This window comes from Polypterus senegalus, chromosome 9 (assembly GCF_016835505.1).
Source record: "Polypterus senegalus isolate Bchr_013 chromosome 9, ASM1683550v1, whole genome shotgun sequence".
Lineage (NCBI taxonomy): Eukaryota > Metazoa > Chordata > Cladistia > Polypteriformes > Polypteridae > Polypterus > Polypterus senegalus.
The window spans coordinates 117,516,987-117,543,073 of record NC_053162.1 but is presented as its reverse complement, the minus strand read 5'-3'; the positions used below and the strand labels follow the sequence as shown (position 1 = coordinate 117,543,073).

At 38.9% G+C, this 26,087-nt stretch overlaps 1 protein-coding gene across 1 annotated transcript in view; it reads left to right on the top strand.

Annotated features, from left to right (window-relative positions):
• The window catches only part of LOC120534977 (WD repeat-containing protein 88-like), a 107,187-nt gene that overhangs the window by 15,715 nt on the left and 65,385 nt on the right, over nt 1-26,087 (top strand). The window contains exon 2 of the mRNA XM_039762474.1: nt 7,614-7,724. Within this exon, the coding sequence (XP_039618408.1) occupies nt 7,614-7,724 (111 nt within the window). The remainder of the gene's footprint in view (nt 1-7,613; nt 7,725-26,087) is intronic.

Sequence of the window (26,087 nt, the reverse complement as noted above, 5' to 3'; positions counted from 1 at the left end):
TTCCTGCAGAAACGTCTAAGGATGTATTTGTCTCTAAAAAAATTATCTGTTTGGATATGATTCTCATCTGCTAATAAAAGTGTGTTAAGACGCCATTTGTGACATGAGTATGTGGGGCATAATGATTTTAGCTCCAGGATCAAAGGGGCATGGTCGGAAATAACAATAGCATTGTACTTACAAGATTTAATCATAGGCAAGAAATTGTTATTTACATAGAAGTACTCAGTTCACACTATATAAATGCAAAAAATTATTATTATTATAATAATTCTTGAGTGGCAATGATGAACTGGTAAGTAGAAGGAATATGCTCTTGAGTTTGGGTTTAGAAATCTCCAGGGGTCTGATAAGTTGTGATCAGTTACAAACTGTGTAATTGTCTTTGCACTGTTAGATGTTATTGCCCCTGTGGCAGGAGACCATGGTATTCTCGAATAACAGGTACTCTTTTGGCCATGGAGAATCACAATCTCTTTTCAGCAACATGAGATAGGACATCATCATTTAATACGTAAAAATGTTTATTTTTAATAACTTACTGATTGAAAACTCAATGATTTACCAATACTGACACATGGCAAATTCAGCCTATGTTTAGCATAGAAAATAAATATGGAAGATTTGCATACGATTTGCTAGAATGCTCTGAAAATGAAATCCAAAATTATTTTTTGGATTTATGCGGTCTGCTGTTCAAACCCAGTGTTGTGATGTGAAATTTTGCATACGGATTGATAAATATTTTGTATGTCTTTATTTGTAACTTAGACAAGCAATGTAATATTAGTGTTACATTATTGATAATAACAGCAGTGGTTTGATTGTTAAGAACTCCTTCCCCCTTTTAGGAATGAGTCTTTGTAATTTTACAACAGGGTTAGGAGAACAAACAAGTTTGGCGAATATTTCTCTGCTGAAGTCTCTCAGTCAACCCCCTCAGGAAAGCCAGGCTGCCTAACTGCCAAGCCTCATCTTAACACATGGTTTGGAGGGCATATGTGAAGGTGTTCTGTCCCCCCAATGGTCTGAAGTGTGCAACTGGCTTGTATCAGAAACCTTTAAGTACCATGACACCCTATTGGCTTTAGGGGTTGGACAGAAAATCTGTAAATTTACTTGCTTTACCCTGCAATCTCTCTCTTACCAAACTGATGAAAGACCATCTCACACACCATGAACTGAAAAGGACAACACAACAAAGAGCACAGCTCGGTAGCCGTATTGAGACCAGCATGCGGGCTGTTCTGAAGAAAGCTGACCACAAATGATGCCTTAACTAGAGACATTTTAAGTAACTAACAAATCTGTGTGCTGTCTGAAACTACACATCAACATTTATCAGGCTGTGTGGTTGCCAATATTCAAATGTACTTTGCATATTGGTATTATTTATGAATATTATCAATAATACATTATTTAAATTGTAACTTAACTCCTGCTTGTCTTTTACTACACCTAATTGCCTGAGGTTATAAATGTAGAAGGGAAGGTGGGGAGAAGTTATATGGTACAATACCTTATAAACAGTGGTAAGTCTGTGAGATTTGAGGTATTCTGACCAACTACATATTAATAATACAAAAGGGGAAAGTAGAGTAATATATTACTCTACCAAGGCAAACACCCTGTTACTGTTACTTTTCTATTTATTGCTTTTTCAGAAAGCCTATATAGTTATCTGAATAAGGAAAAAAACTCAAACGTCTGTGTTGGTTACAAATGTGTGTTACTTTCTGCAACCTAAACATAAGCTAAAAACTCAACTATAAATTTTGGTCAGTTTCAAGGATCTGCTTTGTCCTCGCAGGGTCATCTGAACCAAATGGTTTAATTTCATTACACACTAGACCAATTAATGTACCAGTGTGCAATGTATGAGCCTGCTTGGTGGTTTAGTTTTTGAGCTATAGACTTTTTTGAAATTTGATGAAAAAATGAGGCCTGATAAAATTGACACCCATCTCCCCTCGGTAAACTGGCTGTATCTTGGAAAGTATTGATCTTGCATCAAAAAAATTACCGAGTGTCTCCTGACAAACATGGGTGCACCTGGTAATTTATCCAGAATTTTTTCAGTCCAAAGTGCTTAGGCCATTGGTTGATCTGACATGGAATCAACTTTGTGATAATTAAAATAATACTAATACAGGTAAAATTCCATTACAACGAACTGCCAGGGACTTAAAAAATATTTTGTTGTAAAGAAAATTTTGTAGTAATGAGATTCTGTATTTGTCACTATAGTGCTTTCTTTAACTTGCATCCAGGCGTTTGCACTTTCAGGATGCCAATTATGCCCAAATCCAAAGGCTGAAGCACTGCTATGCAATTGGGTGGTAGGAATTCAACACGAATATTATCTAAATGTGGAAGCATGTGGGCAGCACAGTTATCAGTCAGAAGCGGAATCATTCTTTTCTTCTTCTTCATATTCTGAGGTTTCTGAACTCTTTTGGGATTCCCCCCACTCAACGGGAATGACACGTTGAAATGTGTTCCGAAGCACAATTGCCGCATCTGTAGAAGATTGTTATTCTGTTGCCAGGGCAGGGTAACCACAGGCTTACAGCGCTGAAGTGAAGCGCCACAGAAGCAAATCCTAAAAGTTCGGGTCATGCTATAAGTCCCTGTCTTGTACCCCAAAACATGAGTCTCAATACTTTAGCAAAACCAGCTTTATTCAGCTTGAAACAGGAACAACACGGTTATTTATTGCAGTGTGGTCTACCACTCTACTATACTCAGGCACAGCAATCAGGCAGGGTTGTGGCCAGGTTAGTGGCCAAGTACTGGTAATACTGTTCCCTGCATTTACAATGTTCCTTGTATCACCCATTGAGATCTTTTCTGTTTGCTTTGGTGGCAAGCCACGTTGGCCCAGCAACAGATAAACAAACTTCCACAGACATTGGTGATCACACTTCGTGACGCTCTTCGTTGTGTTGTCCAGTTGGGGGAGGTCCCAAGAAAGTTTAGAAACCTTATATTTTCTTGAATGTGCGCCGCATTAATAGCAATGTTTCTTGAATGAGCATCACTGAACCACATAAAAACTGCTTTTTCGACGTCTTCAAATGCAGCAGTTCGCATAGGTTTGAAACCTGAGATTTTTCTTCTTCTTTTGCTAGGTCTTTCATGAAAGTTGCAATTTCGTCGATGGCGAAATTCTGAATTCACTGGCAACATAATTTTTCTTTTTGCTGCAATTGAGGGCCACAAAAATGTAAAGGTTTTTTTTTCTAATATGAACTGTTATCGTTTTTTCGTGTCTGCCGTTTCTATAGGAGGGTGACAATGAGTTAAATTCCAATGGATTCTTTTTTCAAATGTATATCAGCAATAAGCAAAAGGTATCACTGAAAACCACAGAAAACAAACACAGCAAAAAACAGTATGAGGAAAGTTCGAAGAAAGAATTTTTTTTTACAATGTTCCTGCTAGGGGATCGTTGTGCATAACTGAACTGCGACCACAGAACTAACTGCTCTGTGGGTGATTCATTCAGGCATTTCAAGGTCTGTATACAAGATAATTACTCATATGCTTAAATATTTATTTGTTTATTGATTTTTCTAGTTGTCCAGAGAACCCAAAATTTTTTTTTTTGATTTTTGCAAGTGTTTTCTGGGTGGTGTGGTGTGACTTTTTGTGTACTGTTTACATTCTCTCCTGCTCTAATGCTCTACTGATCAAATGTTGCGCCATTTACTTTCTATTGAGAAAGGTTTAGTTTAAAAGCTATTAAACACTAAATGTTTATCAGAAACACACATTTTGGTGATCATGTTAGCCATGAGAGAGCAGATAAGGCTACTTTTTGCAATACTAGGCTTTCATTGAGATGTCCACTGCTGTATGAACAGGCCTTGTGTTTGATTAATGTTTAGGGAAAAAAACTGTCTTAGGGGACTGCAACTGTTTTTCCTTATCAACTGGCTTGTGGCTTAGTCTTACATAGCTGACCTTAGGTGGTAGGTTTTTTGCTGGGCTCTCTGTATCTTCGTATGAAATGTGTAGCTTTTTCTGGCACCCAGCTAATGTGTGAAAAACTGACATTCCATAATTGTTTTGCCTGTGAGATTCCCTTTTTGAAGTAAGGCGATTTCTTCAGTTCAGTTTGGGTTGCATGACTGGCACAGAGACAGATCTTTGAAAAGAGACACCGCAGGGTAACCCTTACAAACCTTTGGATTCACATAAGGGAAACACAGAGATCTGAGAAAAAGAAGGACACACATGTTATATTAAAGGGTAAGTTTGGTATTTTTCAAATCAATGTTATTCCTTAACAATCATGATATACATTAATGTACCACTTGAAATTGTGTTAAAAAGTGAGAAATATTTTCTAAATTAAAACAAAAATAACTAGCTCCTTTCTAAATTTTATAATGGAGCTAATGGCTGCTGGAGTACTATAGGGCGGTCCAGATCTAATTATGCAATTTTTATATAACTTATTAAATTTATTACATAGAAAATCACCCGAAAAATCCCAGGCCATCAAGAAGTGTGCGAACTGACATGAAAAATTGTCTTCGCGCCGAACTGGAATCTGCATAATTAGATCTGGACCACCCTGTATTGTGATTAAGTGCTTTAAAACCTACCGAATACATCCATTTATCAAGCCAAACAAGTTACACTTAACTTGAGATTACACACATATTGCAAAATATCATATCCATTTCCAAGTAGGTTAAGAAGCAAAAAGCAAACCATTCTTGCAAGATTTCACCATTTTAAAAGGAGACCATCTACCTTTCTTATTTTCCTTTTAAGTATACATTATTCTGAATATTTCTTTGAGTGGTGTTCTTCATAAAGTACTGTATATTTTTTACAGAGAATATTTGTAAGAACTGCTTTTTGCTCTTGCCTTTTAGTCCCTTTTTATTATAAAACTAGCAAAAAGCCCACGCTTCACAGCGGAGAAGTAGTGTGTTAAAGAAGTTATGAAAAAGAAAAGGAAACATTTTAAAAATAACGTAACATGATTGTCAATGTAAATAATTGTCAATTGTCAATGCAAAATATACATACACACACACACACACACATATAAACATATATGCATATACATATAAACATATCTACATATACACATATCTACACATATCTATATATACAGTATATATACATATACACATCTACATATATATACATATATACACATATCAACATATATATACACATACACACACATGTATATATATACACAGACATATATATACAGATCTACATATATATACATATCTACATATATACATACATATATATATACATATCCACATATATATACATATCTACATATATATATAGACATACATACATATATATATATCTACATATATATATAGTATATATCAAAATCGCCACACTTCACAGCGACGAAGAACTGCTTTTAAATTTTTATTAAGAAGAAAAGAAAACCTTTTTAAACTGAGGGAAAATATACCAATAACTATTTGTTAAGGATCTCTTTGTATACCACGTTGTCAGTTCAGCACTCCGGTTGTAATATGACCAAGCTGTGCACTGAGCTTACTTTTGAGCATGCAATGTATAGTTGTCCAGGAGAAAAGCAATGTTGCCTCAAATCAATGGCAACCTTTTGTAGGGTCTGTCCCTGAGACTTATTACTTGTCATCGCGCAGCAGAGCCTTACTGGAAATTTGAGGCATTTGAATTGAAATGAGAGATCAGAGGGTATAACGGTGATGCGAGGAATACATTCAGAGTGTGGCGCTCTGCTGTTTTTTTGTGTAGCTGCCTTCACACAGCTTCTCCGCTGCTTTATAAACGAACGGCATATAAGGCCGTCATTTCTCCTTGCTTCGCGGTTCTGTACTGTTTTATTGTTTGTTTATTATGATTGTTATAGTTATTGTATAGCTATTCGAGACTTACTTTACTGTTCAGGTACCCATTTCCTTTATGTAATCCGCGGCTTGTACACTATTTTTGTTCGTTTATTACGATTATAGATATTTATTGATTCCCTTCTTTAGCTGACTGCCTACTCATATAAGGCACTCTGCTGTTTTTTTGTGAAGCTGCCTTTACACAGCTTCTCCGCTGTTTTATAAACGAACAACATATAAAGCCATCCTTTTTCCTTGCTTTGCCAAGGAAGCTGCCTTTTTATTTAATCCACAGGTTCTCCGCTGTTTTATTGTTCGTTTATTACAATTATTATAGTTCTCTTTATATATCATGTTGTCAGTTCAGCACTCTGGTTGTAATATGACGAAGTTGCGCGAGCTCACTCTTGAGAATGCAACGTATAGTTGTCCAGGAGAAAAGCAATCTTGCCTGAAATCAATGGTAACCTTTTTGTAGGGTCTGTCCCTGAGACTTATTATTTGTCATCGCGCAGCAGAGCTTTACTGGAAATTGGAGGCATCTGAATTGAAATGGGAGATCAGAGGGTATAAAGGAGATGCGAGGACTACGTTGAGTGTGGAGAAACTCTAGAGACAGCGTGTGTATTAACTTGTAGATATTTATGTGAGTATTTGGTGGCAGCGTGACGAAGTTGCTTCCGCAAGACCGCGTTAGCTGTGGAGCTCAGCTCGGAGCATATTCTTTTCCTACCCTGTCAATTGTGTAATGCGTTTTTTGAACAGGTTTGATGCATGGAAGTGATCACTCGTACTGCGTTCAGTCAGTTCATGTGAGCTGCTCTCTTGTGTGATGTTGCGATGTCCACGGCTTTATTTAATGTTAGCTAAGACCCGGCACTTAAAAGTTTCTCGCTACAGCAATTTTAACTCCGTTACAAAGTGATCCAAAGTCTTGTTTATACCTCGTGTCTTCTCATTAAACTTGTATCTCGCGAATAAAGTATTCTGCGTTTTTTTCAGCGCTCTTTGGGAGCTCTTCCTTCTTTTCTATGTACTGTGGTCACAGTCAGTTCACGTGATTATGTGGGAGGCGTGATGATGTGACACGCAGCTCCACCCCCCACGGCCATCGAGCTAAAGTCCATTACAGTATATAGAGAAAAATAGGTTCCAGTTATGACCATTACGTGTAGAATTTCAAAATGAAACCTGCCCAACTTTTGTAAGTAAGCTGAAAGGATTGAGCCTGCCAAATTTCAGCCTTCTACCTATATGGGAAGTTGGAGAATTAGTGATGAGGCTTTGCCTTTTATTAGTATAGACTACAATAGGTTACAAAGCACAATGCTACTGCAAATTGATTCTGGCTCTGCAACTTGATGAGCTCTGAAAATTGATAGGTATCTGTGAGGAAACAAACTTGATTTGTTTGATTGTTTTTTAGTATTTAGAAAAAAGCTTTTCTAAGTAGTGTTATCTAGAGCATCATATGTCATTGTTTTTTTATTTATTTATTTATTGTCATATAAAAATTGTACAGATTACCTATTTGAACAAAAGTTAATACTTTTTGGTTTCCCTCATATAATACTGCCGTAAAGATATACTGTATTAGCACTTTAGTATTATGTGTCAGTTAATATATGATTTATTTATTTTAGGCATAATACCTGGCTGCATTTCTAGTTTAATTTCTATTTTAATCATGTAATATCATGTAATTTAATCATGTATTTGTTTTTCTTTTCTACTTTTTATATGCAGATCCCTTTCAAAGTCCTCAGAGGTCATTCTGATGCCGTCAGCTGCTGCCATTTCTGCTTCAATGACAATAGGATTCTTACCAGTTCTCATGACAAAACTATTAAATTATGGGTATGTTTGCAATTTACATCAATATAAATCTAATTGGTATAGTAGCATTCAATGGGTGTATATATACAGGTGCCGGTCATAAAATTTAGAATATCATGACAAAGTTGATTTATTTCAGTAATTCCATTCAAAAACTTGTGAAATACTTGTATATTAGATTCATTCATTACACACAGACTGATGTATTTCAAATGTTTATTTCTTTTAGTTTTGATGATTATAACTGACAACTAATGAAAGTCCCAAATTCAGTATCTCGGAAAATTAGAATATTGTGAAAAGGTTCAATATTGAAGACATCTGGTACCACACTCAAATCAGCTAATTAACTCAAAACACCTGCAAAAGCCTTTAAATGGTCTCTCAGTCTAGTTCTGTAGGCTACACAATCATGGGGAAGACTGCTGACTTGACAGTTGTCCAAAAGATGACCATTGACACCTTGTACAAGGAGGGCAAGACACAAAAAGTCATTACTAAAGAGGCTGGCTGTTCACAGAGCTCTGTGTCCAAGCACATTAATAGAGAGGCGAAGGGAAGGACAAGATGTGGTAGAAAAAAAGTGTACAAGCAATAGGGATAACCGCACCCTGGAGAGGATTGTGAAACAAAACCCATTCAAAACTGTGGGGGAGATTCACAAAGAGTGGACTGCAGCTGGAGTCAGTGCTTCAAGAACCACCACGCACAAACGTATGCAAGACATGGGTTTCAGCTGTCGCATTCCTTGTGTCAAGGCACTCTTGAACAAGAGACAGCGTCAGAAGCGTCTCGCCTAGGCTAAAGACAAAACTGCTGCTGAGTGGTCCAAAGTTATGTTCTCTGATGAAAGTAAATTTTGCATTTCCTTTGGAAATCAAGGTCCCAGAGTCTGAAGGAAGAGAGAAGAGGCACAGAATCCACGTTGCTTGAGGTCCAGTGTAAAGTTTCCACAGTCAGTGATGGTTTGGGGTGCCATGTCATCTGCTGGTGTTGGTCCATTGTGTTTTCTGAGGTCCAAGGTCAACGCAGCCATCTACCAGGAAGTTTTAGAGCACTTCACGCTTCCTGCTGCTGACGAACTTTATAGAGATGCAGATTTCATTTTCCAACCTGGCACCTGCATAAAGTGCCAAAACTACCAGTACCTGGTTTAAGGACCATGGTATCCCTGTTCTTGATTGGCCAGCAAACTCGCCTGACCTTAACCCCATAGAAAATCTATGGGGTATTATGAAGAGGAAGATGCAATACACCAGACCCAGCAATTCTGAAGAGCTGAAGGCCACTATCAGAGCAACATGGGCTCTCATAACACCTGAGCAGTGCCACAGACTGATCGACTCCATGTCACGCCGCATTGCTGCAGTAATCCAGGCCAAAGGAGCCCCAACTAAATATTGAGTGCTGTACATGCTCATACTTTTCATGTTCATGCCTTTCAGTTGGCCAACATTTCTAAAAATCCTTTTTTTGCATTGGTCTTAATTGATGTTCTAATTTTCCAAGATACTGAATTTGGGACTTTCATTAGTTGTCAGTTATATCATCAAAATTAAAAGAAATAAACATTTGAAATACATCAGTCTGTGTGTAATGAATGAATCTAATATACAAGTTTCACTTTTTAAATGGAATTACTGAAATAAATCAACTTTGTCATGATATTCTAATTTTATGACCGACACCTGTATATCTTTAGAGAAGATGTTAAAGATGTAAATTTTAGAATTATTAATTAGACTTGCTGTTTCAGTTCTATATACAGTACTTAAGTAAATGAATGCTATATATAATGTTATGGATTCTAACTCGGCCCTAGTGTGTGCTTGGTGTGTGGGTGTGTTTGTGTGTGTCCTGCGGTGGGTTGGCACCCTGCCCAGGATTGGTTCCTGCCTTGTGCCCTGTGTTGGCTGGGATTGGCTCCAGCAGACCCCCGTGACCCTATTCGGATTCAGCAGGTTAGAAAATGGATGGATGGATGGATGGTATTGCAGCAGTGTTTTTATGCAGAGCTTGTCAATTAATTTCTTGGATCTGGGCAAATCCTTACTATTGACATTCTGATTATCAAAATCAGCCTTAAATAGCATAGGTTTGTGTTGTGAAAGAAATAGGTGGACACACAACAAAAGTTAAGGGCAGCCACCGTATAGTTTCCCTGGCTGCAAAAGGCTTAAATTAGCGTAAAATGTGTACTGGTTAGAGTCCAAAACAGAACTATTTAAGTATGGTGGATGAGGGGTTTTTATAGGTGATTAACAGGCAATGACATCCTTGGGGTTGGGACAGGAGGGATTTCTTGTGGTTGGTCTGTGGAGAGAAAAGTGAGAGGCTTAGTGCACCCCATCGCCACCTGGCCTGGCATGGGATAGGCATTTCCTGGTCCCTTTGCTTGATTCCCAAGCACATGTGTGTGACATGGCCGCCCCCTTAGCCCAGGCCTATCAGGTCGGGCACACCTGGCTAGGAGGTTGTGACACCTTGAAAGGGCATTGGCATTGGCCTGTAGATGTGACCTGCAGTGCATGGGCATCTCATGTGTCTGTCAGTAACTAGTTCTGTTTGGCCCTGTGCAGCCCCTTGTTGAGTAAAAATGAATGAATGAATCATCTAAAATTTTTTGACTTTGCAGGGACAAGTACTGCTACATTTTTAGTATTTAAAACAATTTTCATACCTATATGTAATACTTTCTAATAAAAAGCAGAAGACATGGTCAATTTTGTCATTTCTGATTTTGGTATCTAATTCTATTTTTGGTTGAGTACTGTATATCTTGTTCATATGTCCTTTTCAGGTTTTTAGATTCATCACATTGCAAAAAACAGGGATTTTACATGTTGATTAATAATTATCCAGGCATGCTCCAATTTCTAACTTACTGATTTTGAGAGTATATTACATAGTCATCACTGTTAACTAGTCAGTGAGATTCCTGTGCTATCTTACCAGAAAACAAACTGTACCACCTGCAGAATTACTGCCTGACATTCAGAATGACTAACTACTAAAATATGAAATAGTGATAATGCAACAATTTCTATAGAACGTGTTTTTGTATTTAGAATTATTCAGAAATACTCAGGGCAGATTGCACACTGATCAGCCACAACATTAAAACAACCTGCCCAGTATTGTGTAGGTCACCAAAACAGCTCTGATCCATCAAGGCATGGATTCCACAAAGTCTCTGAACGTGTCCTGTGGTATCTGGCAGCAAGACATGAGTGCCAGGCCTACACCGTGAACTCTTGTCATGTACCTCAAACCATTCCTGAACAATTTTGCAGTGTGGCAGGGTGCATTATCTCGATTAAACAGGCCACTGCCATCAGGGAGTAAAATAAAATAAAATTGGGTGTATGTGGTTTGCATAAGTCTTTAAGTAGGAAGTATATGTCAAAGTAACATCCACATGAATGCCAGGACCCAAGGTTTTCCATCAGATCATTACCTTGAGCATCCCACTGCTTCCACCAGATTTACTTCTTCCCATAGTACACCCTAGTACCATCTCTTTACTAGGTAAACAACACACACACACCCAACTGTCCATATGATCTAAAATAATATGTGATTCATCAGACGAGGCCACTTTCTTCCATTGCTCATTGGTCCAGTTCTAACACTGATGTGCTCACTGTAGGTGAATAGCAGGTGTAGGTGCTCACTGAAGGACAGGGGTGAGTATGGGCCCTCTGACCAATGTGAAACTACACAGCTCAAGACACAGCAAGCACTGTTTTTTTCTGACATTTTTCTTTCCTGGCTAGCATTACGTTTTTCAGCAATTTGCTCAACAGTAGCTCTTTTGTGGGATTGGATCAGACGTGCTAGCCTTTGATTCCCATTTGCATCAATGAGCTTTAGGCATCCATGACTCTGTCGCCAGTTCATTAGTTTTCCTTCCTTGGACCACTTGTGGTAGGTAATAATCTCAGCATACTGGTAACATCCCACAAGACCTGCCTGTTGGAGATGCTCTGACCCTGTAGTCAAGTCATCACAATTTGGCCATTTGCAAAGTTTCTGAAATCCTTATACCTGCCCCTTTTTTGCTTTGAACACATCACCTTCAAGAACTGACTGTTCACTTACTGCCTAATATGTCCCACTCTTTGACAGGTGTCATTGTAAGGAGATAATCAATTTGATTTACTTCACCTGTCAGTGGCTTTAATTTTAAGGTTGATCAGTGTATATACTGTCCACAGTGCTACGTGTCCACCCAACTTACAAATGCAATAGCAGCAGAACACTTTTCTTTGGTAACTGGAGTACTCAGCAGTGACTTGCACAGCATCTTTTGAGCCAAGAGTTAGGGGGTAGTGTCAGACAAGGATTCAACTGACAGACAGAGGGAGAAATCCAGAGGTGTCAGACAGACAGTTCATTATTAAATCCCTTTTGTTTTGTTACTTTGACTCATGAGTAGCTCTTTAGGTTCAAGGTCTGCTCTGAAGTGAATATCTACAATATGTTGGAGCATGGGCAAAATGAATGACTAGATCAATGTGCACAGTAAATCAGAGGTAATGATTAATTCAGCAACAGATTCATATTGCCAGAAAACTGTTAATCTAAAGATAGGAAAAAAGTCAGTCTTAAAAATACTGCTTTCCATCTGCAAAAAGTGCAAGCGATCAAACATCAAAAATCATTCCTCTATCCATCTATCTCTTCATCCATCTACCCTTTATCTAAACCCCAATCTGTTTAAATCCACTGTGAAAGGATGCAAAAGACACCACAAAAAGGTTGGGGGCAGCCACCCCATATACTTGAAAATTGGTTTGAAAAAAGGGCAAAATATGAGTCTAAAACAGAACTTAGGTAACAGAAAAACTTGCCGGTTTTAAAGCCGGAGAGGGGAAAGTTCATCTGAACAGGAAGCAGAAGTAATGCCATCAGGCCCAGGCGGAATTTTCCATGGTTGGTCTGCAGAGGAAAAAGAGGAAAGATCAGTGCACTCTACCACCACCTAGTCCGGCAAGGAATTACCCTCTTTTGAGCCCTTTAGTTGCCTCCCATGCGCACGTGTGTGACATGCTCCTCCCAACCCCCCCAACTCAGTCTAGACTCATTGGGTCGGGCGTTCCTGACTGAGAGGTCGTAAACCTGAGAAAGAGCATTGGAGTTGGTTTAGAGAGATCCCCGCCAATGAACGAGCGAAAACGGATGTGGTTCTAAAAAACACCTCATGACATGGGGGGGGGTTCAATTCCTTTTGTAAGGCTATCCACTGTAAAGGTGCATGTTCTGTAACCAAGGTGAACTCACAACCTAAGTGATAATACCTGAGCTGTGTAATCACCCATTTGATCGCCAAGGCCTCTTGTTCCACCGTCGCATGCCTGGTTTCCTGTTGCAGCAGTTTCTGGCTCAGGAACATTATGGGTTGTTTGACACCGTTGATGCTTTGACTCAGCACGACACCAAGACCTGTATCCGAAGCGTCCATCTGGAGGATGAAAGGCAAAGAGAAGCAAGGAGCTTTCAAGACCAGTGCCAACATAAGAGCCTCTTTTAAATCACTAGATGCAATTTTTGCATTGACATCACACACCACATTGTTCAGGGCCATCTTCTTTATTAGTCAAGGGTGCCATTTATTTGGAAGATTAGGGTACAAACAGGCGGTAGTAGCCCACTAACCAGAAAAAGGCTTGGACTTGCCTGTTGGTCTTTGGAAGGGGCCATTTAAATATGGCATCTACTTAGCAACACTGTGGCCTCACTGTACCCTGAGCTATCAGGTAGCCTAAATATTTGGCTTCATTTAACCCAAAGAAACATTTCTTTGGATTAATTTAAAGACCGGTTTCACCTAATGCCCGCAATACTGCTTAGAACTGCTGTATGTGTTCCTTCCATGTGCTGGATTGATGACCATGTCATCCAGGTAGGCAGCACTATAGGAGTTATGAGGATGGAGCACTTTATCCACCAGACGCTGGAACGTTGCAGGTGCCCCATGTAACCCAAATGAAAGGACACAATACTGCCAGAGAAAATCTAGGGTTGCTAAACGCAGTCTTAGCCTTTGCGGAGTACAGTAAGGAACTTGCCAGTACCCTTTTGTCATGTCAAGTGTGGTCAAGAACTCAGCCTGTCCTAGCCGCTCAAGGATATCATCCACTTGTGTCATTGGATATTCATTGAATTGGGAGACATGATTAAGCTACCGGAAGTCAAAACCTCCAACTCCCGTCAGGCTTAGGGACCAAGACATCTGGACCAGGGACTATGATTCTCCTCTATCATCCCTAGCTCCTGCATGTACTTGATCTCCAGTACCACTTCCACTCTTTTTGCCTTGAAGTCGATATGGGTGTTCTCCAATGACCACCTTGGGCTCTGTCATGATGTCCAAGGAGGTCTGTCTGGGTTTCTTACTCACTACCTCTGGGACAAACAGGATAACTGCCAAGAGCTCCCGTCGCTGATGATTGATGATTGGGTTGTTTCACTAAATAATCAATAAGCCCCTTTGTCTTATTAACTTCATAAGGGCCTTGCCAATGGGCCTTGTAATATAGAATGGAAGGTAAGAACAAGGACCATGACACAATCTTTCGTTCGTAACTCCCACAGAGATTTGCCACGGTCATAATACCGGACCTGAGCTATTAGTACCTTTTCCATGTGAGATTTTAGGATGGGTCAAATTTTCACGACTCTATCACGTAACTGTGTGATACATTCCAGTATATTTGTGGAGGGGAGTGCCTCCTTCTCCCAACAGTCCTTTAGAATATCCAATATGCCCCGGGGTTGCCGCCCATACAATAATTCAAACTGTGAAAACTCTGTAGAGGCTTATAGGACTTATTGATATGCATAAAGGACAATGGGAAGGAGCTGATCCCAGTTCCTTCCATCTTCGATGACCACCTTGAGTAGCATCTCATTGAGGGTCTGGTTGAACCACTCCACTAGACCATTGGTTTGAGGATGATACACCAAGGTCTTTAAATGTTTTATCTTAAGTAACTTGGCTGTTTCCCTGAGCATCCCTGAGGTAAAGGGCATCCCCTGGTCCATCAGGACTTCCTTAGGGATGCAGACTCATGCAATGACGTCTATTAATTCTTGTGCGATAGTTTTGGAAGTTGCTGTGCACAAAGGGATAGCTTCGGGATATCGTGTAGCATAATCAACTAGGACTCATGTATTTTTCTCTTCTTCCTGATACGTTCAAATCGGACATCAATAAGGGGAATTGGAGCCAGAGAAGCACGTTCCCTTTTGGGAATGTGGTGCAGTTGACACTCCGGGAAGGACCTGCAAAAGTGGCGAACCTCTGCATTGATTCCCGGCCAGTAGAATTGGAGCTTAATCTGCTCAAGGGTTTTGTCAGCGTTTAGGTGGCTCCCAGTAGGTGGGTGTGTGCAAGTTCACAGACCTGCTGCTGGTAGGACCGTGGGACTAACAACAGCGACCGTACCTCCCCCTTGTGCTCTGGTACCAGATAAAAAAGGTCATTATTTAAGACAATGTGATAGGATAGGATGCTGAGTGTGGTGGCCATTAACCAGAACACTCATTAACCAGAACAACTGCATTTTTTACGAATTTAAAGGAATTGTCTTTCCATTGTTCCCTTTTTAAAGAAGTCAGATTCTACTTAAACTGGAAATGCAGATGCAAGAGAGGATCTGCACTGACCTCAATGGGCGTGGTTTCATCCCTGGCTTCTGCAGCTCCTGATGATGATGTCTCCTCTCTCAGCTGGCTCTGTACACAGTGTGAAGGTAGCTTGGAATGCATTTTCTCTGTCCATTACTAGACCCAAATTCTGTTTAAGAGTGGCTAGTGTTAAACCGCTTTTATTATTAGACCAATCTCACCCCAGTATCACCAGAAATCAGGGTTTCGGAGAACCACTACAGTTAATTTTTTCAGCAATCCTTCATAACTGTTGAAGTATGATGCAGACCTGTACTGGATGGTGTCTCCATCAATGCAGGTCAGACTGGTCTTAAGTTTTAGCCATTGTCGTGGCAACACGAAGCCACAAGCAACAATGGAGATGTTGCTGCCTGAATCTATTAGGGCCGATACCTTATGCCCATTTAAGATAATCACTCCTTTAAAAGGGAATGATAGGGGATTAACCAGAGCATAATACCCTTCCTCTCTTGTCTTCCTGCAGCCTCCGTCTTCACCAAGCAGAAGGCACAGTCACGTATTCAGGAGATTCGGCATTTGCTCCAAGTGGTAACGACTGGGCTTGGGAGAAGGGACACATGCTGGTCAGGTTCTACACCAAGACTGTTCTGTTCCCCCAGAGTGTGAAACCTTCCAATGTCTTTCGATGACCTCTGTAAGGTCGATCATATTTTTAACATTAGAATCCCTCAAGCCCAGAACATTACCTTCCCTGGGATGCTAGATAGCAGACACCATAGGTTGAAGTGGTGTCTCTGTCTCCCACAGGGCTTCATGGGAGATGGAGTTGTCTACAGCCACGTTGGGATCTGGGGTAGCCACCAGGGAGTGCTACAGCTGCTCCTGAGGCCGTATGGGTGATCCTTCCACCACAACTGGAAGTGCTGCTGGAAGTAGGTCATCAAGCACCTGGAGCACTTTTGGGTAACATATAAAAGGAGCCAGCAGACAGTACTTGGGGAGCCAAAGTTTGGATGAGGGATATAAAGCTTGCCAAGGAGGAGTGGAAGACAACAAAAAAAAGAAAGAAAATAAGAGAAAAAGAGTATTATGCTATGATTGTGCTTAGTGGGACTGTGTTGTGCCTGTGGGAAATGGGCAAGATGTTTCCCACGAGGTGAAGAAAAAATTAAAAAAATCTGTGTTTTTATAAGTGCCTCCTGCGTCTGTCTGTGTCAGTTGAGTGGCTGCTACTCCTTCTACACTTGTCACACTGTTTATCTGGGTGTGAGGTGCCTGGAGTTGTATTGGGTAAATAATATATTGTTATTAGGAATACATGCATTTCATGTAAGTTCCGTGTCTACAACGATCTATGTAAATGTAGGATTAAAGGAAATGCAAAGCAAGAAATGTTGAACAAATACCTAAAACAGAATTTTTTTCATGTTATAGTACCAATAACAAAATTTTGAGGGATGGATGGATGGATGATTTGAAGTGTATAATGTGTCAAGACTGAAGTCCAAATATCAAATAAACACTTTCACAAAAGGTACAAGTATAACAAAACAAGTGCGCTTTTATTCAAGAATATAACTGAAGAAAAGAAATTGTGTTAGGATATGATGCTGACATGACTGCATGGGTGGTGCAGCAGTTGGAACTCCTGACTCATAATCAAGAGGTTGCAGGTTCGATTCTGTGTGCTTCCTAGAATTACTATTTTGAGTAGTGAGATGCTCTTGTTGTTACTATTATAGAATAAAACATACATTTGATTTGAGTCTGTAACAGCTGCTGTAAATTTATGGTACTAGTAAAGGTTAGCAGTTTTTTTTTATTCAGTTTTATTCTCTCAGTCACATTCATGCTCCCCCTGATCTGACACTGCTGTTTTCAAATAAAGATGTAGATGTTTAAAGACATTGGAGAAAGGGAACAGAAGCCCTCCACACGGGAAACATCCACTTACACATAAGAACAATGCAGCTACCTTAGGCGTAAAGGCAATAAATGGCACTGTTTGGATGTAGCAACAGGTGGGGTGTCATCCTGCCAATGAATCTGCCACAAACATGTACTTCAACGAAACAGCAGGGCCTGCAGAGCTTCCAAGGTATCGTGCAAAGTTCTGTTTGTGATTATGTTTTGTTATACATGTACCTATTTAATACATACCTTGCAAGGATTGAGAGGAGAACCTTTGCAGAAATCATCTGCATCAGTCGCAACTGGTGAAAGGGAGCAGAGTGTCGCAGGATTGGCTGAAGATTTGTTCCCCGAGTATAAGAGGCACTTTCTGCCTCTAAGGGTTGTCTTTTGTCTTGGTGTGGTGGAATAGCTCATTCTTAAGTGCTTTACTTGTATATATTTTCTCATTGTATAGAAGTATCTATATCTCCTGGTTGAAGTATTGTTTTGGTGGAGGTATTTATATTGATTTCAGGTTTGTGGCGCACTTTTTGTCTTTCTTGTATATACACTTTTTGTTTTCCTTGTAAACATTTTTTGTGGATTCTTTGGTCTTCATTGTGTGTAGATTCTTCCTGCTTGTTTTTTTTTCTTAAGGAAGACTACAATTTTGTGTATATACATTTTTGTTTTTATTTTTTCATTTTTGGGACTGACAGCTTCACTGTAAATAAAATTCACTGTTTTTGTTTGGGACATTACTTTTGTGTTTTGGTGCAATGGTAAATAAAACCCACTTTTGTTTTGGACATTACCACCTATTTGTGTCTGCGTCTCCATGTCTGATTTCTCTCAAGTCTATAGGTATAGGTAGTCCTGAGAGGAGTGCATTGCAGTAATCTAGTCGACTAAAGACAAAAGCGTGAACTAATTTTTCAGCATCTTGCAATGTTATAAAGGGTCCAATTTTTACTATATTTCTTAAGTGAAAAAATGCTTTCCTAGTAATCTGATTAATATGTGATTTAAAATTTAGGTCAGAGTCAATAATTACTCCTAAATTTTTTACCTCTGTCTTAACTTTCAAGCCTAATGGATTAAGTTTATTTCTAATACCCTCATTATATCCATTTTTGCCAATCACTATGATTTCCGATTTCTCCTTGTTTAGTTTGAGAAAATTACTACTCTTCCATTCAGAAACAAAAGTAAGACATTGTGTCAGTGAGACATGAGATTCTGGGTCATTAGGTGCTATTGATAAATACAGTTGTGTGTCATCAGCATAGCTGTGGTAGCTCACTTTATGCCTTGAGATAATCTGACCTAACGAAAGTATATAGATGAAAAAAGCAGTGGACCCAGTATAGCCGCCAAAGCGCAAGGCGAAGTCAAGCACAGGTAAAGCGCATGACAAAATAAATCTCTAAGTTTGTTTTAAAAATATTTAGTGAAAATTAAAGGCAAATAATCCACACAAGAATAAAAGAAAAAATAGTTACACATGTAGAATAAAAAGCAAAAAAAATGAAAAAAATATATCTTCTCTAAACTTAGCTTTTCTTGAGAAACTTTAGTTACTTCTGTACTTAAAGGTTCTTTACTTCTTCTTTTTATACATAAAGGTTCTTAATTTCTTCTTCTGTATGCCTTAAGCGTACAGTTCAACACTTAAATATGTGCTGTTTTACAATTTATATTACACACTCAAAAAGCCAGTAGGCGCGGGCACGTACACGGTTTAAAACCGTATGCCTCTAGACCTTACTCATGGCAAGGCTGTCACTAACTGAAGAATAATGTTTACTCAAAGCTGTTAGAAATGGCAAGAATATACCAATACAATTCTACTTATAGGGGTTTTAGGAACCTCCCATAGATTATGCATTGTCATCTAGTAAAATATTCATGAATCTTATAGAACTAGGAAAATGGCTCTTATACATCCAGCCCCTAATTGTTTATGCTAGGGCAGAAATCAGTTACTTTAACTTTACTTACAAAGAGCCTTCACTGCTTTTCAGAACTTAAAGCAAACTTTAGAAACTTAAAACTTAGATTCTACTGTAAAAACACAAACACTAAACTTAAGAAACTTAAAATTAAGCATGCAAAAAGAAAAATGAATCATTTCAATCATTTTCTGCTTCCTGGAGCAGGCACAGTTTGTTCACAGGACTGTCCAGTGTGCTGGTCTTGGTCTGCACACAAACTCTTCTGACTGCCCCTTTTGCACCTGGCATTGTCTTAATGACTTGACCCTTTACCCAGGAGTTACAGGGTGTAGCATCTTGTAATTACGCCCACAATGTCCAATTTTTTTATGAACTTGTTGCATAATGAGTGTAGCAATATGTGAATTCTTCTGAAAAATTGCATGGTGTTTTGCCTCTTCTGACCATAGCTGATTTGCTGAGTCGTCCTCCAACTCATAAAATTCCATCTTGCAGGACTGGGTCCAGCTTGTTGAATTTACCTTTCTTTACAAGCTGATTTTTGTGCAAGGCTTTAATCTTCTCTGGGTAGGCTTGTAGTTGACTGAAGTGAATAAGTTTGTCTTCTGCTTTAGAAAAGTCATTTAGAGACAGTGGCTTTTGCCTCATTGTTGAATTATATTCCTTCATATGTTCTGAGATTATTGTCTTTTGTTTCTCTGGGCTGTGTCTAGATTGACTGACAGTATATTAAATTGCTTTCCTCTCTCCTTTCAGATGCAGTAGCACTTCTTTGAAACTAAGGAACCAATCTATTGCTTTCTTTAAATTGAACCATTTTGAGTAGTACTCTTCAAGTCTTTTTACTGGTTCAGTTTTGTCTTCCACATTCGTAAAATTTACTACACACCTTTTGATTTCCGGATCGTCGATAGTAGACAGGTCCACCATCCGGTCTCTTAGGCCATTCATGCTCTGGTTGTAGCAGGAAGTTTGGGCTTTGTATCCAAGTCTTACTTTTAATGAAGCTTTCTATTGTCAAACCACTTGATGCCTGACCCGCAGGATTTTGTGCAGATGTGACGTACCTCCATTGTGAGGGTTGTGAGTGCTCTCTTATCACTGTGATTCTGTTGGCAACAAAAGTTTTGTAGCGTGCACGTTCATTTGCAATGTACTTTAGTACTGTAGTGCAGTCAGTCCAAAATATTGATTCTTGCAGGGGAATCTTTAGTTCTTATTTTAACATTTTGTCCATTTTGACTGCTACCACCGCTGCTGTAAGTTCCAGCCTTGGTATAGTGACAGATTTTAGTGGTGCCACTTTTGATTTCCCCATTAAAAATGAACAATGTCTCTCATTTTCTTTGTTAGTCAGAAGGAGGTAGGAAACAGTACAATACCCGTTTTCTGAAGCATCTCCAAAATGATGCATTTGTCCGGTCATTATTTGACCAAATCCAGGCGGTTTAATGCACCTGTCTACATTGTAATCCACAAGTAGCTGTAAATCGTCCATCCATTTTTTCCATTGCTGGACATACCTTACTTCCACTTCTTGATCCCAAACATGTTTCTCTTTACACAGTTCTCTTAAAATAAGCTTAGCAGGCAGTATGAATGGCACTAAAATACCACGACTTGTAGCCGGCTTATCTTGCAGCGTTACCTGAAATTTGAAACTGTCAGTCTGTGTGCACCATTGAACACCTAAGGCTCTTTCAACTGGTAATAAATCATGGCTTAAGTCCAAGTCTTTTTGATCTATTGCCCTGTCTTCTTCAGGGATTGACAACAAGACTGCTCTGCTATTACTTATCCATTTTGTAAGATAAAATCCTCCCTTTAAGCACAGGGTTTGAAGATCTTTGGCCAATTTTATGGCTTGTTCTTCTGTAGCATCTGACTTTAAACAGTCATCAACACAGACGTTATGCAGTACAGTATTAACTGCTTCCTCTGGTGCCATGCCTCTTGCATCCTCTGCTCTTCTTCTTAAGGCATACGAAGCACAACTCGGTGACGAAGTTGCACCAAAAAGATGCACTGTCATTTTGTATTCCTCAAGTTCATTGTTTAGATTACCTTCAGGCCACCATAAGAAATGAAGAAGATCCATGTCTTTTACTGGAACTTTCATTTGATAGAACATTGATTTAATGTCCGCCATGAGAGTGACTGGTTCCTCTCTGAATCTTGTAAGAACTCCAATGAGTGTATTAGTTAAATCAGGTCATTTCAGTAACTGTTCATTTAATGAAAAGCCTTGATAAGTGGCTGTACAGTCAAATACCACTCTATGATATACTCTGTGGTGAGGAATATACCACACTCTCTTTTTCAAAGGTTAACTGTTCAGTGGGTACCTTAATGGCATATCCTTTGTCTAAAATGTCTTTCATGAAATTTTTTTAATCCTCATGGAATGTTGAATACTTTTTAAGTTTCCTTTTAAGTCTAATAGCACATTGTTCTGCAACACAATGATTGTTTGACACTTTAACAGTCTCATCTTTAAATGGCAGATTAATGCAATAGTGTCCATCTACTAGCCTTTCAGTATCTGAGGCTATGCGCATGAATTTAATGTCCTCCTGTGACATTTCCTCCTTTTCCTCACAACTGCGCTCTGAAAAGTCTATATTGTATTGTTGGAGTAACATTTGTTCTACCTTCATTATTGTCACCTGATTGACTGAATAACTTTGCAGTTTTTCCTTGTCTAAGCCTTTTAATCCACCAACGGAATGTTTTCACAGCATAAAGTCTTTCATCTTCACTATGTGTGATTTGCCATGGCTCCATGACTTTACAGGCATTTGTACTTAACAACAACAATATTAATAATAGAATTGTAATAACAATATTATTGCATTGGTCAGCATTTATCTGGGGTTGATGGACATCTTATAGATATGACAATTTCTTGACATCTTCTTGCATAGGGATGTTCTCCCTTTTCACTGGTACAGAGTTCAGTGTGAACACTTCTGATACATTAAAAAATGTATTTTCTTCTATTCCTCAGACTTGTAATTCCATTAAGACTGTACACTTCACTAATTTCTGTCTATTTACTTTGTCTCTTTCTACAGTGCTGATGTAGATGTGAGACTTTCTTCCAGAAAGATTTAACTGCTCTTGCAAACTTTCTGTGCAAAATGTAACTGAGCTGCCAGAGTCTATTAGAGCATATGTTTCTACACATTTTTCACTCGTTTCAGACTTAACTTCAACTGGAGTCACAGCTAAGACACACTCTTTACCGCCCCGGTATCAGTACAAGTCTCTAGTGGCTCAACAGAAATTTGGGCTGAAGAAATGTTCTTCTCTTCCAACTTAGCGTTCTCCTTTGTAGGAGGTGTGGCTTTATCGTCGGTGCGTTTTTTCCTTATTCATATGCAGAATGACTGGATATAACTGAGTGCACATTTGGCATTTAATCTTTTCTTCAGAGTCTTTACTAAAATGTCCTTGTTTAAGGCACTTAAAGTATAAGCCTTTAAATTTCAAAAAGTAAATTTTACTTTCATAAGTTAATGTCTGACTTGCACTGCATTCATTAAGATCGTGATTTTCATTGCAAAAAAGACGGAGCTTACCGCTTGTACGTCCGGCCGTCTCCGCCTTGAGCTAGGTGTCTGTATCCATTTTTTCGTCAGCAGCAGAAAAGTTTGTAGCAAAACTGTATTCTCTCAGGACGCCTTTCAGAGGATACGTCTCTTGATCAGTGTTGTCCTTTTCCTTCTTGAAGGTATGGCTTTATATAGCTGAGCCGTACACGGGATTTAAAGCTGATGTTGTCTGTTCGTCCAGAAAGTTCACCGATTCGGCGTGAAGGGCTCGCCTGCTCTCCGTACTTTAAATACTCTGAACTTTGCATTGCCACAGTGCTTGTAGAGCTTGAGGAAGTTTGTAGACTTAAGTACGAAGGTTATTATTACTTTCAAATTGTTGTCCGCTTTGTAAATCGGGCATAATGTTTGTACATCCGCGAAGAAAGTGTGCATAATCGCTCTGACCTTCTCCATCGTTTGGCTTTATTTGTGGCCGCCCTTTGTCTTTTCTCATATATGCATCTGCTTTCGGTAGCTGGTTTCCATAAAGACCTAAGAGTTTCACTCTGGCTTTTTGATAACGGTGACAAGTATTTACAGTTTTTAACAATCTCGTGAGGTAAACCTTTAGTAAACTGTGCCAATACGTCCAATTTATCTCGCGGATTCTCTATCACCTCGTTGATATCTCGGTCATATGCTCCAATAAAATCCACATATTTCAAGTGATCGCTGTCTAATATTGGGATCTTTTTTTTTTTTTAATTTTTATTTATTAATTTTATTACAATCAATACATAGCAATCAAGTTTTTACAAAAAAAAGAGTTATGCTAAGAACAAATCGATCCCCACCCTTGAGAGAGAGAGCAAGCCAAGCGGTGTAAAATTTAAGGCTTGTAAAAATACCTAAATTAATAAATTCTCTGTGCTTTATAAACTTATTTTAAAATATTACTGATTAGATCCTGCCATGTTTTGAAAAAAGTCTGTACAGATCCTCTAACTGAGTATTTGATTTTTTCCAATTTTAAATAATATAACACATCAGTTTCCCACTGACTTAAAAGAGGAGAGTTTGGGTTCTTCCAGCTTATCAGAATAAGTCTGCGTGCCAACAGTGTAGTGAATGCAATCACAATTTGTTTGTCTTTCTCCACTTTAAACCCTCTGGAAGAACCCCAAACACAGCTGTTAATGGGTTAGGAGGGATTGTGAGTCCAAGGCTGTCTGAGAGGTAATTAAAAATTTTTGTCCAGAATAATGTTAATTTGGTGCAGGCCCAGAACATGTGACCTAGTGAGGCTGGGGCTTGGTTGCAACGTTCGCAGGTTGGATCATGTCCTGGAAACATTTTGGAGAGTTTTAGTCAAGACAGATGTGCTCGATATATAATTTTGAGTTGTATAATTGTATGCTTTGCGCATATGGAGCTCGAGTGAATTCTCTGCATTGCTACTTTTCCCAGTGTCCTCTTGGATCTTTGAAAGGAAGGGATTGTAAAATGATTTTATATATTGTAGAGATGGAGTCTAACTCCTTGAAATTGAGCAATATTTTTCCAGCGTGGATGAGGGTGCAAGATGAGGAAAATCTGGAAGGTTCTGTTTAACAAAGTTCCTGATTTGAAGATAGTGAAAGAAATTTGTAGCTGGAATGTTAAATTTGGAATGTAATTGTTCATAGGATGCAAAGACGTTGTCTATATAAAGATCTCTAAGCAAGTTAATTCCAAATTTTTTCCAGATATTAAAAACTGCATATGTTTGTGAAGGTTGAAAGAGGTGGTTCTTTTGCAGGGTGCCACAGAAGAAGCTTCTCCGTCTTAAAATGCTTTCTACATTGGTTCCAGATTCTAAGTGAGTGGAGCACAATTGGGTTATTAGTGTATTGCCGATAACGTGTGTTTATTGGAGCAGAGCAAGGAATACAAAGAAGTACTGCAGGATTTTACTTCTATTGCGGTCCATGCCTGTGTATGTTCTTCTATTTGTGTCCAGGTTCTTATCGACTGTATATTTGCCCCAGTAATAAAACTGGAAGTTAGGTAGAGCCATGCCGCCTTCTGCCTTTTGTCTTTGTAGGGTCGCTCTTTTGATGCGTGGATGTTTAGAATTCCAAATAAATGAGGTTATTGTTGAATCTAATTGCTTAAAGAACGATTTATTAATGTATATTGGTATGTTTTGAAATAAAAAAAGGAGCTTAGGAAGAATATTCATCTTAACAGTGTTAATTCTTCCAGCTAGTGTGAGATGAAGGGTTGACCATCTATGCAAGTCTTGTTTAATTTTTTCCATGCAGACGCGAAATTTTGTTGATAAGAGCTTTATGTTTACTTGTGATGTTTACCCCGAGGTATTTAAACTGTTCTGCAATGATAAAAGGTAGGGTGTCTAATCTAATATTATATGCTTGAGAATTCACGGAAAGAGTACACTTTTATTCAGATTAATTCTGAGACCAGAGAGCTTTTGAAATTCTGTGAGTGCTGCTAAGACTGCAGGCACAGAATTTTCTGGGTCCGATATATACAGTACCATGTCATCTGCATATAATGAGATTTTCTGTTCCAGTCCTTCTCTGCTAATCCCCTTTATCTGATCAGTATTTCGACAATGTATTGCCAGTGGTTCAATGGCAATTGCAAACAGCAGTGGTGACAAAGGGCATCCTTGTCTTGTGCCACGTTCTAGTTTAAAGTAGTCTGAGCAAATGTTATTGATGCAAACTGAAGCTTCTGGGTTAGTATACAGTAATTTAATCCATGCACAAATGTTGGGCCAAACCCAAACTTCTCCAAAATAGTAAAAGGTATTTCCATTCAATCATGTCGAATGCTTTTTCTGCATCCAATGATAATAATATTTCTGGGGTGTTTGATTTAGTTGGTGAGTATATTACATTAAACAGGCGTCAAGATTTGAAGATAAGTGTCGGCCCCTAATAAATCCAGTTTGGTCTTGTGATATTACTGAGGGAGCACTTTCTCCATCCTTCTAGCTATGATTTTAGAGAGTATTTTAACGTCGTTATTCAGAAGTGAAATTGGTCTGTATGATGCACATTGTAATAAGTCCTTATTTTGTTTTGGAAAGACAGTGATTAGTGCTTGGCGAAAGGTTTGTGGAAGAGATTGGTTATCTCTGGCTTCTGTAAATGTTGCTAATAGGAGGGAGCTAGCTGAGCGGAGAATTTCTTGTAAAACTCTGCAGGGTAGCCGTCAGGGCCTGCTGCTTTTCCACCTTGGAGTGACTTTATAGCATCCAGTAATTCTGATAATGACAGAGGTTTATCGAGTTCCTCCACACTAAAAGCGTCAATTTGTGGTATCTGTAATTTATCCAGAAATGCATTAGATTGTAT